The sequence below is a fragment of the Silurus meridionalis genome, chromosome 17 (assembly GCF_014805685.1).
Source record: "Silurus meridionalis isolate SWU-2019-XX chromosome 17, ASM1480568v1, whole genome shotgun sequence".
NCBI lineage: Eukaryota > Metazoa > Chordata > Actinopteri > Siluriformes > Siluridae > Silurus > Silurus meridionalis.
Window position 1 is genome coordinate 20,509,796 of NC_060900.1, and position 16,224 is coordinate 20,526,019.

The following is a 16,224-nucleotide window of genomic DNA, read 5'->3' on the forward strand; positions in this document are numbered from 1 at the left end:
CCCAAATGCTCTTTTTAAATCATCAAGGTTAACTGTACTTACTGGCTATGAGACAGCTCGGGCAGTTTGGCACCTGGGAAAAGCTGGTTTTATTTTTGGCACAACCAAGGCTAAAATATCAATGCCTACTTTGAAAGCATGGGCTTAAAGACACATTATTAAAGTTAATCACTGACAAAACCACCCTTTGCAGCATATTACCTGTCAAATCATTCATTTGAAATTACTTTAAAGAAACCCAAAAAGCACGAGCATAAAAATGTGATTTTTTTTTAGCACTGCTAGTTTAAGATGCCTTGAGTCTAAACTCAAATCATATTCGATGAATTTCACCACAGTGTTTTACAAAATACTGGTGTAAATGATCTAGATAAACACTGCAAACACTTTTTGAGGCAACTTATACTGTACATACTCTATAGAATTTATACATATATTCTATTCTATTCTATTCTATTCTATTCTATTCTATTCTATTCTATGTGAAATACTACCTGCAATGCATACTTTTTTCTTCCCTTATTGTATTTATACATTGTACTGTGTATATACTGTATATTATAGTATGTGTATATTCTTTTTATATATTTGCATCTTATCTTATCTTATCTTATCTTATCTTATCTTATCTTATCTTATCTTATCTTATCTTATCTTATCTTATATTATCTTATCTTATCATATTATATTTATAGAGTTACTAGCTTGGTAGCAGAAAAAATAAGATTTGTTAAGCCAATGGCACAATTAGCTCAATATAATAGTTCATATAATAAATGGTGCTAATAAATGGTGTCTTACTGTTTTGACAGTACTTAGCCCATTTTTATTTTAGCTAAAACTAATTTAGTAAGTCTTTTTTATTTAGAAAACTCAATTAATTTGAATCTGGCATGTAAGAAAGTATAATATGTCAGTCTTTAAATAATATTCATATTTGTGTAATTTCAGGTAAATTATAATGTCAAGTTGGATCAGTTTTGCAAGTAGAGTCAAAGCATCATACTGAGCTAGTGTGTTTTTATTTCACTTAATTGTGAAGGCTCATGATTTTTTTTTCAAATATGTTTTTTAAAACGGCAACAACATTTTTTAATTTATTAAATAACTACAAAGAACTGAGTTTGGAATCGATAAAAAAGGAATCTTTATTTTCAGTGAAAACAGTTTTCATTTAATGTTGGAATTCTGCATGTGCAAAGCAGCTAAGGGAAGAAAAGAAAAGGATGACATTAATAGAAAGTCTGATGGTTTGTGTTAATACATGCTTGAATGAGAGAAAAGGAAAGCGAGAGAGAGAGAGAGAGAGAGAGAGAGAGAGAGAGAGAGAGAGAGGAGAGAGAGAGAGAGAGAGAGAGAGAGAGAGAGAGAGAGAGAGAGACATGTGTGTCTGCTCACTGTGGTCATTTCAGAGGTCAAAGAGCAACCAGAAGTCTCTCAGCCTAAACCCCACCTTTATTATAAGGTTGAAGGTCAAACCCCAAAGGGGCTTTGGGACATTGAGTTTGCATTGCCAATGTGCATGCCAGCAGGTGGGTAGCAGGTTTGTCTGGACACACACACACACAAACACACACACATCCTGACTCCTAATTACATCTTATCCCTTAGGCAGTGTCGCTGTATTGGGTGGTTTCCAGCCCAATTAGGCTCTCACTCTAATCTAAAAAATGTGTTCTAACACATCATTTTCACTGATTGATTAGACTTATATTCAAAAATTGTTTAAGCTCCATTCATTTGTGAAAATTACTTGGGGTTCTAAGAAAATTGGAGTTTTACATTGTGATTGGGCTGGAAACATTTAAGCTAATCTGCCAACATTCCCTCACCTCTTACTCTCTGAAATCATTCCTGCTTCCTACTCCAAAACTTCCCACAGGTCACTTATCTCACTCCCACCACGTCAGCATAATTTAAGTTGATAACTGTAACAGTGTCTGTTAAAGGGTCTTGTCTGTTAAATGGTCATAGTCGCATAATTACTTACAGGCTGAAAATCTTGGACAGCTAGCTTCAAAAAAGTTCTAGGTTATTTATAAGGGCACGGAATAAAGTTCCTGACTTTTCCTGTGTCCATGATCCTTTCCAATTATCCGTCGCTATGACTGAGCTGCATGGGATAAGGAATGCTGATGTCATGCAGCAGGAACAGCAGCTCTTCTTTGACAGGCCTTTGTGTTGGAGAGGCTCCCAACTCGCTAACAAATATGGAGACCTCAAAAGACTCTTGTTCCCTCCCAGTGCTGCTAAGTGCTTGACCCTGCATGGACCTGCTGAGAAGCAGCTCACTCCTCGTTGACTTAATTAAAGTGAGCGAAGACGGGGACCTTCTTCTTTCGCTGTGCAAAAAGCATAAAAAAGCGTTCACACCTAATCCACAAAATGTAATCCTGGAGTTTAGTCTCTAAAATATTAAAATCTACCACAATTATATACTTGTGTACTTCACCTCCTGAACCCCCTCACCCCCAAGCATACCCTGACATCTTCTTAACAAAACGTGGACAAACATTAATTCATCTGCTTCACCTTTTGTTATTAGTTTTATATATGTTCAACTATCTCCTTATTTCCTTATTATTTGGAAATGTTTTTTACATCGAGTTATTATTCCTGGATATGACTAGGAAGACACAGAGAGAGAGAGAGAGAGAGAGAGAGAGAGAGAGAGAGAGAGAGAGAGAGAGTGGAATGGTCAGACACTTACTGAACATCTGTGTAACCGCAACAACAAAACCATTTCTTCCTTCAAGCGAACTAAAACAATCAGAATCACTTAGCTAGGTATAGAGACCCAATGTTTTTAGAAGATTGGAAGTTTTTTTAGAAGTTTTTTTTTTTTTTTAGAAGTTTTTTGCGAATGAACATATGAAGTAGACCAAACCATTTCTGCCATTGTATCACACCACATATAGATAACCAGTGTGTAGTGTTGTGCAGATGCGTTTTCAAAACTGTCCCAACCCGCACCGTACTGTTCTAATGTATCAAAGTAGTTCACTAGGAGGCGTGCTTCTGTGGACGTCTAATTCGGTAGTAAGCCATACTGGACGTGTATTTTCCTCTCGTCTCATTCTAGCTTTCTTTCCGCACTGTGTATAGCGCGTTGCTGCGCGCGCTGTGAGGGGCGGGTGCGCTATTCGGACTGTGGGCAGGAGCGCAGAGCAGCGCGCGTGCAGGAGGAAAAAGAGTCTCGCACTTTGAACAGGAGCCGCCTGGTCGCGCGCGCTGTACCGGAGCGCAGAATAATGGAACTATCCGTTTTATCAACGTGTTTCTTTTTAACTGCTGTCGCTTTTACGACGGCTTTTGCCAACAAACTAAACGTCCCACGTCTTCGCCTCTCATACAAAGGTAACAAAAAAATCAATTTTTTTTTTTTTTTACTTTTTAGAGATTAGAAAGTTTTTCATTATTGGAGAGACAGAGAAATCCATCCGCATTAATCAAGTGGTATGTAATGCATTAGACAGGAAAGCATACAATCATTCTATTGCATATACATTACTTATAATGATAATGATTTTATATATATATATATATATATCTATCTATCTATCTATCTATATATACATACACACACACACTTGTATTTTGTAATTTTTCTGTCACTCCACCGAAACCAAATACTACAAGGTTATAAGTGATCATTTTCCCTAAACAGGCATGGTGGAGCATGGTGTTTGTTTGTTTGTTTGTTTGTTTGTTTGCGGTTTGCATGCACTGTCTCCACACACTTTCTCATTCAGCCCTGATCCGTGTCTCGTCTCGGGTGCCTTGTGTATGACGCATCAAGTGCAATGCAAAAGCGCGTGCTCGGTTATTTTTTCCCAGTGATAAAAAGAACAAAAAACTAAATCCAGATTCGAAGAGCACAAAGAAGTTAATTACCAGGGTATAATTGTAGGTCGTTGCAAAGTTCTAATGAATGAATTGGTTAATGGAACCCGATATTGCTTTGTTGCAGCATTTCTTATTTCAATGTTAATGAATGAATAATGGATGAAAGACTATTAATGAACGAACTGAGTGATTAGTTCAAAAGAAGCACATTTCCATAGAAAACCTATCAATGAGCATTTGATGACCCATTTTTTATAATTGAGATAACACAATGGTTAGATTTTAATGCATGTATATGGCTATACATTTCAGTGAATACTAACTAATTAACATCTGATAAGTTTGGAGCCAAATGCAAAAACGGGCAGATGAAAGAGTCTGAGCAACTTTGAGAGACTACTGGGTCAGAGCACTTCCAAAAAAGCATGTCTCATTTGGGAGTTTCTGATGGATATTGCCTGCCATGAGTGGTCAAAGGAAGAACAACCAGTGAAAAAGAGACCATTGATTTAATGAATCCCATGGGGAGTAAAGGCTAGACAGTCTGGTCTCACCTGGCAGTTATTGTAGTACAAATTGCTGAAATTATGTTGGCTGAAAGAAAGGTGTAATTACACACAGTGCATCCCATATTGCTGTGTATGCTGCTGCAATTCAAACAGACCATTCAGTGTGCCCATGCTGACCACTTTTGTTTCCATTGCCAAACACACCTACAACAGGCATTCGAGCATCACAACTGGACCATAGGGCAAAGGAAGAAGATGGCCTGTTCTAATCATTTTCTTTTACATCAGTTTAGCTGGGTGTGTGCATCATTGGATGTCAAGGCAAGTAGGCAGAGACACTATGATGTTCTGGCCAGTATTCGGCTTGGAAACCTTGGGTCCTAGCACTCAAGATGATGTTAATTTGACACATACCATCTACCTAAATATTGTTTCTGAACAAGTGGTTCATGGCAACACCATTCCCTAAAGGCTGTGGCTTCTTAATGCTGGATAAATTGCCAAAATTGTTTAGAAAGGCTTTGAGAAACATGAAAGAGAGTTCAAGGTGTTGACTTGGCCTCCAAATTCCGCAGATCTAAATCTGATCAAGCATCTACAGGATGTGCTGAACAAACAAATGGAATCCATGGGGGCCCCACCTAACACCTTACAGGAGCTAAAGCATCTGCTGTTAATATTGTGGTGACAGATACCATAAGCATACCTTCAGAGAGGTCTTGTGGAGTCCATGGATCAATGGGTCATGGCTGTTTTGGTGGAGCATGGGGTACCTGCTGAGCCCAATATCATAATATGTGGTTTTAATGTGGTGGCTAATCAGTGTACAATACATATTAAATTTACTGTGAAACAATACCAAAGGCCAAAAATATGAATGGTTCATTTTACCTGGAATTATATACAGGTGGATATTTGACAGGCTTGGCTACACAGTTTTCTCTGTAACATTTCCATTGTTCTCTACAAATTGTGAGTCATTAAAAAATATCTAAACCAGATAGAAATTTGTCTTTGGGGAGGATATTTCCTTCCACAGATCAAACAACATATCACATGCAACAGCCCTTTACATTACAACTCATCACTGCTTGAGCTAAGCTAAATTATGATCACATTTCTGTGACTTTTTTCATTTATATACACAACGAATCCAAAGGTTTGTGGACACCTGCCAATCGTGACCATATGTGTTTTTTGAACATCCCATTCCCGATGTAGTCCCCTATCTGCTGTTATAATAATCTCCACTCTTCAGGAAAAGCTTTCTGCTAGATTTTGGAAAGAAAGCAGTTGTGAGGATTTGTGCTCAGTCAGCCACATGAGCATTAGTGAGGATTCTTTCCAGAGGTGTTCAGTAATGTTGAGTTTAAGGCTCTGTGCAGGCCACCCATGATTTTCCACTCCATCCTTGGCTAATCATGTCTTTATGGAGCTTGTTTTATGCATAGGGGGTGTTGTCATACTGGAACAGGTTTGGGCCCTGTAGTTAAATTAAAGGAAAATTTTATTACTCCAGCATGAAAAGACCTATCCTATACAATTGTGTGAAATTTGTGACCTTGCAAGTACATTTACAGCAGGCTGAAATGTATTATTGGTTGTGCCTGGTGGCCTGTTGTTAGTTTTGTATATGTGGCTCAAGTCAGGAGTGGGATCTGATTTATACTAATCACCTGAATAAAATAATCTGATTTGAGCATTAACTCTAAAACTTTGAGTCCTTGTGGTGGGATAAAGAATTATGTTGCACATTGAGATTCCCTCTGGCTCATTACTCCACTTGGCTGATAACACGTCCATGGTGATTTAATCTACTTTTCCCTAGTTGCAACTCAATAGTCATATTAGTACCATTTCAGCCCATATTCGGTTCACTATGTAAGTCCTTGAATACCAAAGGCATTGAGTTAACACGCTTTAGGAGCGGATTTTTCATGAAACCGCTGATATTTGAGGCAATTTCCTTGTCAAAGTGAAAAATGGCAGACAATAAAACACTTCACACTTCCGTATTGTAACATTTGATTTGCTGTGCTAAAATAGGGTGTTCTGTAGCCAGATATTTGATTTCCCAGACAGCTGAAGTAACTTTGTTTCTGTACTCTTAACAAAGGGTTTATTGAAAAATAAGGGCTTTAGTGCTAAGGGTGTAAATGTCACAGCTTGTGTTCATGGACATGTGTGCCTTGAACTGTGGGAACCATGTAGGTGGAGCTATGGATGAGAGACAGCTGAGAAATTTTCCTTGGTAAAGATGTCTGAATAAATTCAAATCTGATATTTTGTGTGTGTATCATTGTGTATTCACATGTAATCAGAAGCAGCACTGCAGCAGACTGCCAACTCAGATCTTCAGGATTTTTAGTTTGGGACTGATCTTAGGTTACTGCTTGTGTGCCATTTACAATGTTCTCACATATCCATGTAGGTTTTTTTCTCCAACTGTTTAAACATTCCAATAGGTGGTTCGGCTATACAAAATTAACCCTAGTCTGAAGATGTGTGTGTTGTGCCCTGCAGTGGACTGGTTTCCCATCCAGGGTATATATATATATATATATATATGTATTTAACGCTATTAAAGTAATATAAATAGTATAAAATAAAGATAAGAAAATTATACAAAATAACTCAGATATAAAAACCTCAGCTGGAGTTTGTTTTACTGATGCGCCAAGTGTCAAATCAAGCAGCTAAATCTGCCCTAATGCACACATCCGGCAATTAAAACCACTATTTGGTGTTATGTTGAGTCTGGTTTCACTAATTATAAACATACATTTGCGTAATGCATTAATATTTTGTCAATGCCCATGATGATTTAATAATTTTAAACTTCAAAAGTATTAATTTAAGGTAAATTTAGAACAGACAATAATGTGCAATTAAGTTGCAATGAATTACGAGTTAACTTGTGACAATCATACGATAAAATGTGATGAAGCATTTAAATCGATTGACAGCTTTAATATGTATATAACACTGCGCTATGGATTCTTAGCTTTTTACTTCTAGCTACAAGAATTTATTTTAAAAGGAGATAATCCTGACAATTCCACATATTGAGCAAGTGAATGAATGAAGGATGAAAAGAATGAAGACATCTGTTAAAGAATGCTGAAGTAATTAAAACAGTTAAGTAGAACACATCTTTAGAAAATTCAATATTTACGTACCGAACTGTGAATTTTGTGTACCGTTACACCCTTTATATATATATATATATATATATATATATATATATATATATATATATATATATATATATATATATATATGTATACATACACGGGTGTGGGTGGGTGTCTAGTGCCTCGCTTGCTAAATGATGAATTAGCAGTCTTTCCTGTGTAAGTGGGTGTGATAAAGTAAATCTCCAGGGATTTCCCTCTAGTCCAGCTAAATATTTTTGCTTCTTGAAAAGTCATTCCTTTGCCATCGTATCTGAAAGTGTTGAGCTAAGAGTTGACCTACACCCTGACCTGCCTGCTTACTGATAAGAGATAGAAATGCTCTCCCACTCTTTTACTCGCAAACGGAATTTCTCAAAGTAAAGGGCACAAACTTAAATATGTTATTCGATAAGCTAATCTCTTGTGGTACCTGTAATAATCTGTGGTAGTTCCTAAATACACTCACTTATTTGTGTGTCTGTTTTAGTTAAACTCCCTCTTTTGTGTGAGTGTGTGTGTGTGTGTGTGTGTGTGTGTGTGTGTGTGTGTGTGTGTGTGAAAAGTAATTTCTAGTAGGTTAATTTTGACTTCTGCTATATGCATAAGTTGTACTGTATGCTTTTATGTGTTGTGAAATGGCGGCCTTTTCATCACACACACATAGGGTAGGGTATTCTGAATGTTGGAGTTTACATGAAGGAATAAAGTCACCCATATGGTCAAGAAATGTCCATCCACACCATCCACACATCTGTTTTTCCCTTTCTCTCCCTCAAATTATGTTTATTAATGTTCCCAGATATTTTAAAACATCTTAAAATACAAAAAGGCAGGAAACAGATTTGGTAGGGGTAAGGGACATTTAGGCAGTTTTGCGAAATTATACAGTTGAAACTTTTTAGAGATTGTAGTGTGCATTATGTTCAAACGCAACTTGTATTTCTTCTAGACAGATAATATTCTTGTTATGTAAGTATTGATGGCCATCACACTAATTGCAAACATGTTTTACTTGAACTGTTTTCTGCATTTACAATTTACAGTATGGTTTTCAGTAATAATATGCAAAAAATAAGTACAAGATCCAGTCATGAAATGTAGCCTAAAATGGTAAAGCCACAGTGCCAATGAGAAAAGCATAAAACTGTCAAAAATATCATTAGAAAAACATTGCTCTCATATATTCGTGAATTAGTAAGAAGAAACTTTAGCTTATCAAATTGTGTAATTTGAGTTAGTGCAGTGATTCATAAACAATTACTAATCCAAACTCAAGGGACAAAAATTTACCCAACCAAATGGCTGACGTTGGCCTTGGGAACTTGCAATAATTCCATACTGACTTATTGTACGTTACAGCAGCTTTAAATAGTCATTCCCTCACTAGCTGCTTTTTCTTTCTGTATGAAAAAAATGCAGCTTGTCATGTAACTAAGAATCCTAAAGGCCTACCGGCTGGAAACTTCTTTATGTTGGAAAAAAAGCTTTTACAAAGCTCCTTGTAAAAAAGTTGTGGCTTGTTCCAGAAAAGCTAAACATCTAATAGAAACTGTCACCATATCATTAATCCATTTATGTGAATTTTCCACCACAGAAATAGTGGTCTCAAATTTCTCTAGTATTTCTTATTATAAGATTACAGTAAACAAAATCTCAGACCAGCAGTTCTATTTCTGGACATGGTTACTCAATCAAAGCTCGTCGTTTTCTTCCAATAAATAAATGCTTGGAATGATCTGCCAATAAAACAAGACTATTTTAAGCTTATAATGGGTAAAAATAACATTAAATTGTTTAAAAAAAAACTTATATTGGGTTTATTGTAATTGGATTAACATGGATTAATAAAATTCATTGGATTGCATCTGGTAATTAGAAATACTAGACTGATTTGGCTACATTCAAGATCCACTTGCGAATATGACCCCAATCTGTATATGAATATTGCCTTTAATCTGGCACTACCGTCAGAGCCTCTATTATAGCAAATGAATCAACACTTTCTGACCAATCAGAATTGGGAATTCAACAACACTGTTGTGCTTGTGCATGATTAAGTTTCACTCTAAAATACTTACTGGGTTAGTTTCAACTCTTTGACAAGTGTGTTAGGAAATGAAATGTCTGTCCATAAGGCCCCAATTCCCAATACGCCTATACTAGATGCATTGCACATTCGTCATGGCTTTGGTTTGGCAGGGCACACACACACACACACACACACACACACACACACACACACACACACACACACACCTGTGCATGCACACAATGGAAACTGGCATACATTTACTGTAGAAACTGGACATAATGGAGACTTACTGTATGTCCCCCATGACACTTAATCAACACACATACAGCAGTAAGCTTCGGTTGACTGAGAACCGAGAGAGGGCTTGTTCCTCGGTTTCTGATCCATGTGCTGACTGGCAGGCAACAGAAACTTCCTCCAGAGTTTCTGTTGCCTGCTATCTCCAGCTCTGGATTTTATCACACACACACACACACACACACACACACACACACACACACACACACACACACAAACACACAAACCAATGGAAACCATTCTCAAAGGGTGACAACTGGCCAACCAGCTGTTTACTGGCAGGATGTAAACAATTTCACATTCATAGCCTAATTCCGGTAGTCAATTATAAAAACACTGATCTCAGAACCATTTCCTTGTGCATAGTAAGTGACCTGGTTCGAGGCTGGAGCACACTCAGCATGGGACAGCAATCCAAGAGGGGATAGTAGCTTTAAATTCCATAACATGTGTAATTCCCTAGTTATACCAATCTACATAATACCTGGAATCAGGATTAATTTTCTTTTAACTTTCAGAATTGTGACAGTCCACTTTATTTGTTTCTAGAAGGTTGATTACTGTATTTTGACCCTTCTTAATTCTATTTCTATATATAGAAGAATGATTAAAAGACGATAACTGGAAACAAAATGTAAAGTCTGTGAGAGATGAGGTTATAAATAATGAACGAGACATAAAAATCAGCTTGAGAATATTTTCGATAGTTTGAGGGGAATGAAAAGGGAAAGTAGAAATTTTTGTTCCAAGAAAATGAAACAGGATCAGAGATAACCTAATTGCATAAGCTCATCTTGTCAAAGGCCTGACAGATTTAAACACATGAGCTTGTTGTAGATAGATTATTTCATAAAAAAAATAAACCTATACTAACGATGCTGGTGCACTACAACCCTAACCTTCACTTAAATGTTACATGTTTGCATGAGTGTGATCTTGTAAGATTCCAATTAAAGTTTGATTTTGACTGTACTGATTTATTCATGGTTTCGAAATTCTATATCAGTATTAAGATTTCATTCTGATCTTAGTCATAGTTCCAAAAGAGCTTCATCTGTTTGTTCTGAAACACATTGATCAAATATTTGTACCAAAGTATTATTTAAACTGGATATGACTTTCTGAACATACAGATCACTGGAAAATGATGATATATATATAAATGACAGAGATTTAAGTGTCTTCATTATGTATCCTCATAAAAATACAAGCATTACAAAAATATTTTGACCTTGTTGTTCTTGATCATTAGCAGGCCACGTGACCATAACTTACATGCACCCTTTATGCATGCTCAGCAACTTACTTAAAAACCCTTGGGAATGCATCTAAAACCCTTGTTCGGCATCTTAAGCTCAGCCAAAACTTTCTTTCATAATGGATTCCTCAAGAAATGATTGAAAAGAGCAAGTATTTCCGTGAAAGTCTTTATTCTGACAAATAAATAGCATGAAATGTCTTTTCCCCAGGATATAGTGGAATCTTTAACAGCATGTCAATTCAACCAGTATATACGGTACATTACATGGCATTATTTCCACTGTTCAGATTACAGAAGGTAATCTTTCCAGATGTGTGCATGCACAGTCCATGAAAAAAAAGAAAAAGAAAAAAGACTGACTATTACAAGATGGGGTTACAATCCCAGAGATACGGCAAAAAAATTCCTCACGTCCCATTTCAAACTGGTCCAGTCTTAAATAGGGCTTAATACTGAGTCTTCAAACTGTATCCCTGCCTGCTGTTTAGTTTGGCCATGTATTATGTGGCTCTGCAGAGTAAAAAGCTAATTCCAGCATTTAAAAATGGTGTATACTTACACATGCTGAGAAAGACCAGAGCAGCCTGCTAGTAAAGCTATTGTGTGATTTATTTAACCTGAATGCTTAGAGTGGCCATGTGACTAGATTGGGATTACATGTAGAAAAACATATACACTTCCACATATACACAAGTGGCTGATAAATGGAAGTAAGATTTTTCAAAGCTTAGAAACGAAGAAAGCGGAAAAAAATATATTTAAAAAAAAATGTTTTCTCATAGTAAATTATTGGTTTATATCTCTATAGAGACCACAATAAAGTATCCATTATTGTAATGTCGTTCCTTTCATATAAAATTTATTTAATGAATATTTATTAATAATGAAGTACATAAAAATAAAATTTTACTTTAAGCAGCTTTATTCTTTAAGCTCCAAAAAATTTCACATGAGACCAAAGAGGCAATGCCACATCCTAGTACCAGCTCCCTTTTTTTAATGGGGTCACTGGCCAAAAAAAGGTTGAGAGCCCCTGCTGTAAAAGCTTTTTCACAAAAAAATTATAGGGGAAAAAAGGGGTTTTGTTGTTTATAGAAAGGACGTGGGCAAAGAGTTGAAAAGATGAATGAAGGTGAATATGTCACGGTATAATTCAAAGTGAAATTCAAAGTGAACAGACATAGAGCCAAAAGAAGTGCATTTACTAGCTGTCAGATTACCAGCTGTGACAGTCTCTATATATGTGAGGACTCTCTGTCTTCATAACAACACACTGCTTACCTTCTAGCTATAAAAACGAGAAAATATAAAAGAAGTGATAAACTGAGATGTCTTTGAACTCCTTTAGCCTCTGTTTATATACAATGGCCTGGACTTTATAGGCAAAAATGAAAAAGGATATGAAAACCAAAGCTTTCCTGTTAGTTTGGTACAAGATTGGGGCATAAATAAGTTGATTAAATAGATGTATATTTATTTATTCTTAAATAAATGTACTCGATACAAAACACCAAATCAGCAAGCAAACAAAAATTCAGCCTATTGCAAAAAATTACAGTAGTAGTTTTTACTGAAGGGATTGAAAGCAGTAGGAAACTGAGACACAACAATTTATTCAAGGCCTGCCCACATGGGTATACTGATATTTTTTGTCTTTTTTGTCTATTAGTCTTTTGAACAGTCTTATCAAAAACAAAATTTTTTTTTACAAACTCACATGAACTTTCCAGCTTAGTATTAGTATGTCATGTTCTGTAATCTTAAATGATGCAAGTCCTACATTAAGAGCATGACTTTTGAGTGGAAATGTGGAAAAACACCAACACGGCCAAAGGTTTTTAAAACAAAATAAAAAAACAAAACAACAAACATCCTTCCATATGCGTGGACTGACAACGAGGTCAAACTATAGCTTAATGTTCACCCGGGATTTCTCCAAAATCTGAGTTTACAGCAAAACATTTGATCAAATAAGTAATTATAGTCTGGTCAACAGCCATGAAAATAGAGTCCTAACACATTTATAACACATTTTGCAATGACCCAATGATTTTGCATTGCGCATGATTCAGTGACCCAAGGTGCAGTTTTCATGTAGACTGAAGACCAAAACATTGGCTGTGTGAGAGAAATGGAAGAAATTGTAATAATGGTTCTGTAGAGCAGGGGTTTACCCTTTCACAGTAAAAGAATTTCACAGGGACCCTTGGTTTATTTACAGCTCAGATTTCAACAACAGACTTATATGTTTCCTTTCAAGTCATTAGAGATTTTCCATTTATTCATTTACACATGAAAATTTTAAACATGCTTCTCATTACTTTCATGTCCTCGGTTTCATTTCAAAATTGCAGTTAGATTCAAGTTAACATTATTTATAATCACTCTTTAGTTGAATTTAGTTTGACCCATTTCCTTTCAGCAAGCAGCTATTTAGACATGCAACAGTGATTTATTCATAATAAGGGAATAAGGATCTTTAATTCATTAAATGAAATAATAATAAAGTAATGTGATCAAAAACAGTACAGTCTCAAAACCCCAAGGATATACTTCACAGACCTATGAAGCTCAAATTGGGGTCTGTGATGTGTATTCTTGGGGTTTATGGCTGTATTTCTTAATTGCGTCACTATATTAGGGTATAAACATTCTCTAAAAATCATTCTTAATGTCAAAGTAAATGAAAGATTTGATTCAGAATGTGATTGTGAATTGATTGTGAATGCAGTCCGTGTTAACACGTGAGAAGAGAAAGAGTCAGATCCTAGGAGGAGGCACAGGGCACACAGAGCCCACTCCAGTGCCAGGGGGACGGCACTTCATCACGCATTAAATAACATGCAACACTGTAATCATTCCCTCATGATGCAAAGTGCATTGCCAGCCATCGATTAGTTCCACACTCCAGCTGCTGACAGGAACAGCCAAGAGCTACAACACGGCAAGAACTCGATCTCTGATCGCACACTGGGAAGGTATAATCCATTCCAGATCTTCTGGATTTAGATATAAACACTGAGATACAAACATCAAACCAGGATCTTAACAAGCGTATTACACTGCCTATTTAGTAGGGTGGTGTGTCAGGGGTCTAGCGTGCTTTCTGGCTTGGCTCAAAAACTCAGGGATCGATTTTTCATCATAGGATGAGTTAAATCTTTCTAAACAATAGACAAATTGCACAATTTTATCTGTTACCCCTGCTGTGCATAAGTGTAAGATAAAAGATACAGTCATACAATTTATGTATTAAGAGTTTGAGTAAAGGGTACTCTTGCAACTTCACAGCTTTAGGGGCTCCAATTCAATCCTGAATTCAGGATATAGTCTGTGTGGAATATCACATTCTCTCAGTGTGTTTGTGTGAGTTCCTCCAGGTTCTTCAGTTTCCTCTTACCTACATGTGCATTAGCATTCTACAGTGCCCCAAGGTTTGAATATGTATGTTATTCTGTGAATGCACTAAGGTCTGTGTTGTATTGGCACTCCTGCCTCATGCTCAGTGTTCTCAGATTTGCTCTTGATCAAATGTTACCACTGCGTAAATAATTAAATAACTGGAGATTACAAAAGATTATATATAAATTACTGGAGATTTGAATATATTACTGATGAGGAATAAATGAAATGAACAAACTGTTCAGTTAAAGCTGCAGTTAACGGAAAGAAAAGTGAAAAAATCTTTTAAACATGTTCATGTCATCTCTCGAGTTTAATATGCCATTATGAAACAGAACGTAACACGTCAGGTTCAACCAATCACATTCTTCGAAGCCTGGCCCAGGAGTGGATCGTTTTCACACACTGTACACGAAGACCAAGACCACAGTTTCCATGTGGCCTAGATATGTGCACCAGAACATGTATTTATAACAAGTTCATTTGACATATAATCCAGAGTGACTTACTACTGAAACAAGATTCATGGGCAGTTGCTGAGGGGAACATTTCTTGCACACGGACCCAACAGTAGCTATATTTTTATCCATGTCATTTAAATTGAATCTTGAGAAATTGCATGAAAATGCTGTATGGAAACACCAGATGTAAATACATGATCTCTATAATGAGATGTGTGTTTGGAAAGACAACAAGGTCTGGACATTTTTTTTCATGTTTATGACTGGATCTTAAAGGAAAACTTTAAAAAGGTTCAAGAAAACATACAAGAAAGGATCTTTAAAGGATTACAAACAACCTGAATAATCTGAATTGCACTTCATTATATTGGAACACAGAGCCACATTGGCTCTATTTTTGTTTATTCTTTGTGACAAATTATTTTCCTGTTAATATTCCAATTACAAAAGTGCTGCACAAACAGTAGCTAATTTTCTTATTGGCTTTTTGTAAATTAGTTCATTTATATGTTCGTTCATTTTCAGTAGCTACTTTACACTAAACTGCATTGCAATGGATCGGGAATTTATTCCAGGACCACTGGGTGTGAGCGGGGAGACACCCCGAAAAGGACATCATTGTATGAAAAATTTGGAATGCTTTAAAGGAAATCCTATAGAAACATAAGGAAAACATGTGAGGCTCCAGAAAGAGTGTAACATAAGCTCAGAATTGGACTTGGGACCTAGACCTAGACCTGGGACCTACTATACCTGCTCTGCCACTGTCTCTTGCCCATTCACAAATTACAATCTCTTGTTAAGAATAAATAAACTTGGTCCATATTGTCCTTCTACTAGTAGCAGAATAGAGGAATACAGAAAATCAAACCGCACTGTTTACATTAAATAACACTATAGAGTAGATCATAGAAATGAAAGGATATTCTGTGCTTTATTAATTTGAAGATCCATAGTCTATTGTCTACAATATTTTAAATAGAATTAAACTAAGGGTTATGGTTTACTTACACACTATTGATGCGTAACTAATGGAATTTTTAAATAATAAAACAGCTCATAAAATGGAAGCACTTGTACTTTTTTCACAGCTGCTGTATTCATGGCATGCAAGATTTATGTCTTGTCTGAAGTTCCATATTTGGTGGTGTGTAACAAACACAAATAAAAACAGAAGATAGTATCATATAAAACATTTTATTACTATATTTCAGACGTGATTAGTTTTTTTGTGTGTATG

General features: G+C 36.2%; 1 protein-coding gene across 1 annotated transcript in view; it reads left to right on the forward strand.

Moving 5' to 3' along the window:
• The first annotated feature begins 3,042 nt into the window (after positions 1-3,042).
• sema3bl (sema domain, immunoglobulin domain (Ig), short basic domain, secreted, (semaphorin) 3bl) overlaps positions 3,043-16,224 on the forward strand; it is a 39,540-nt gene continuing 26,358 nt past the window's right edge. Inside the window, exon 1 of the mRNA XM_046870594.1 lies at positions 3,043-3,357. Within this exon, the coding sequence (XP_046726550.1) occupies positions 3,252-3,357 (106 nt within the window). The 5' untranslated portion in view covers positions 3,043-3,251. The remainder of the gene's footprint in view (positions 3,358-16,224) is intronic.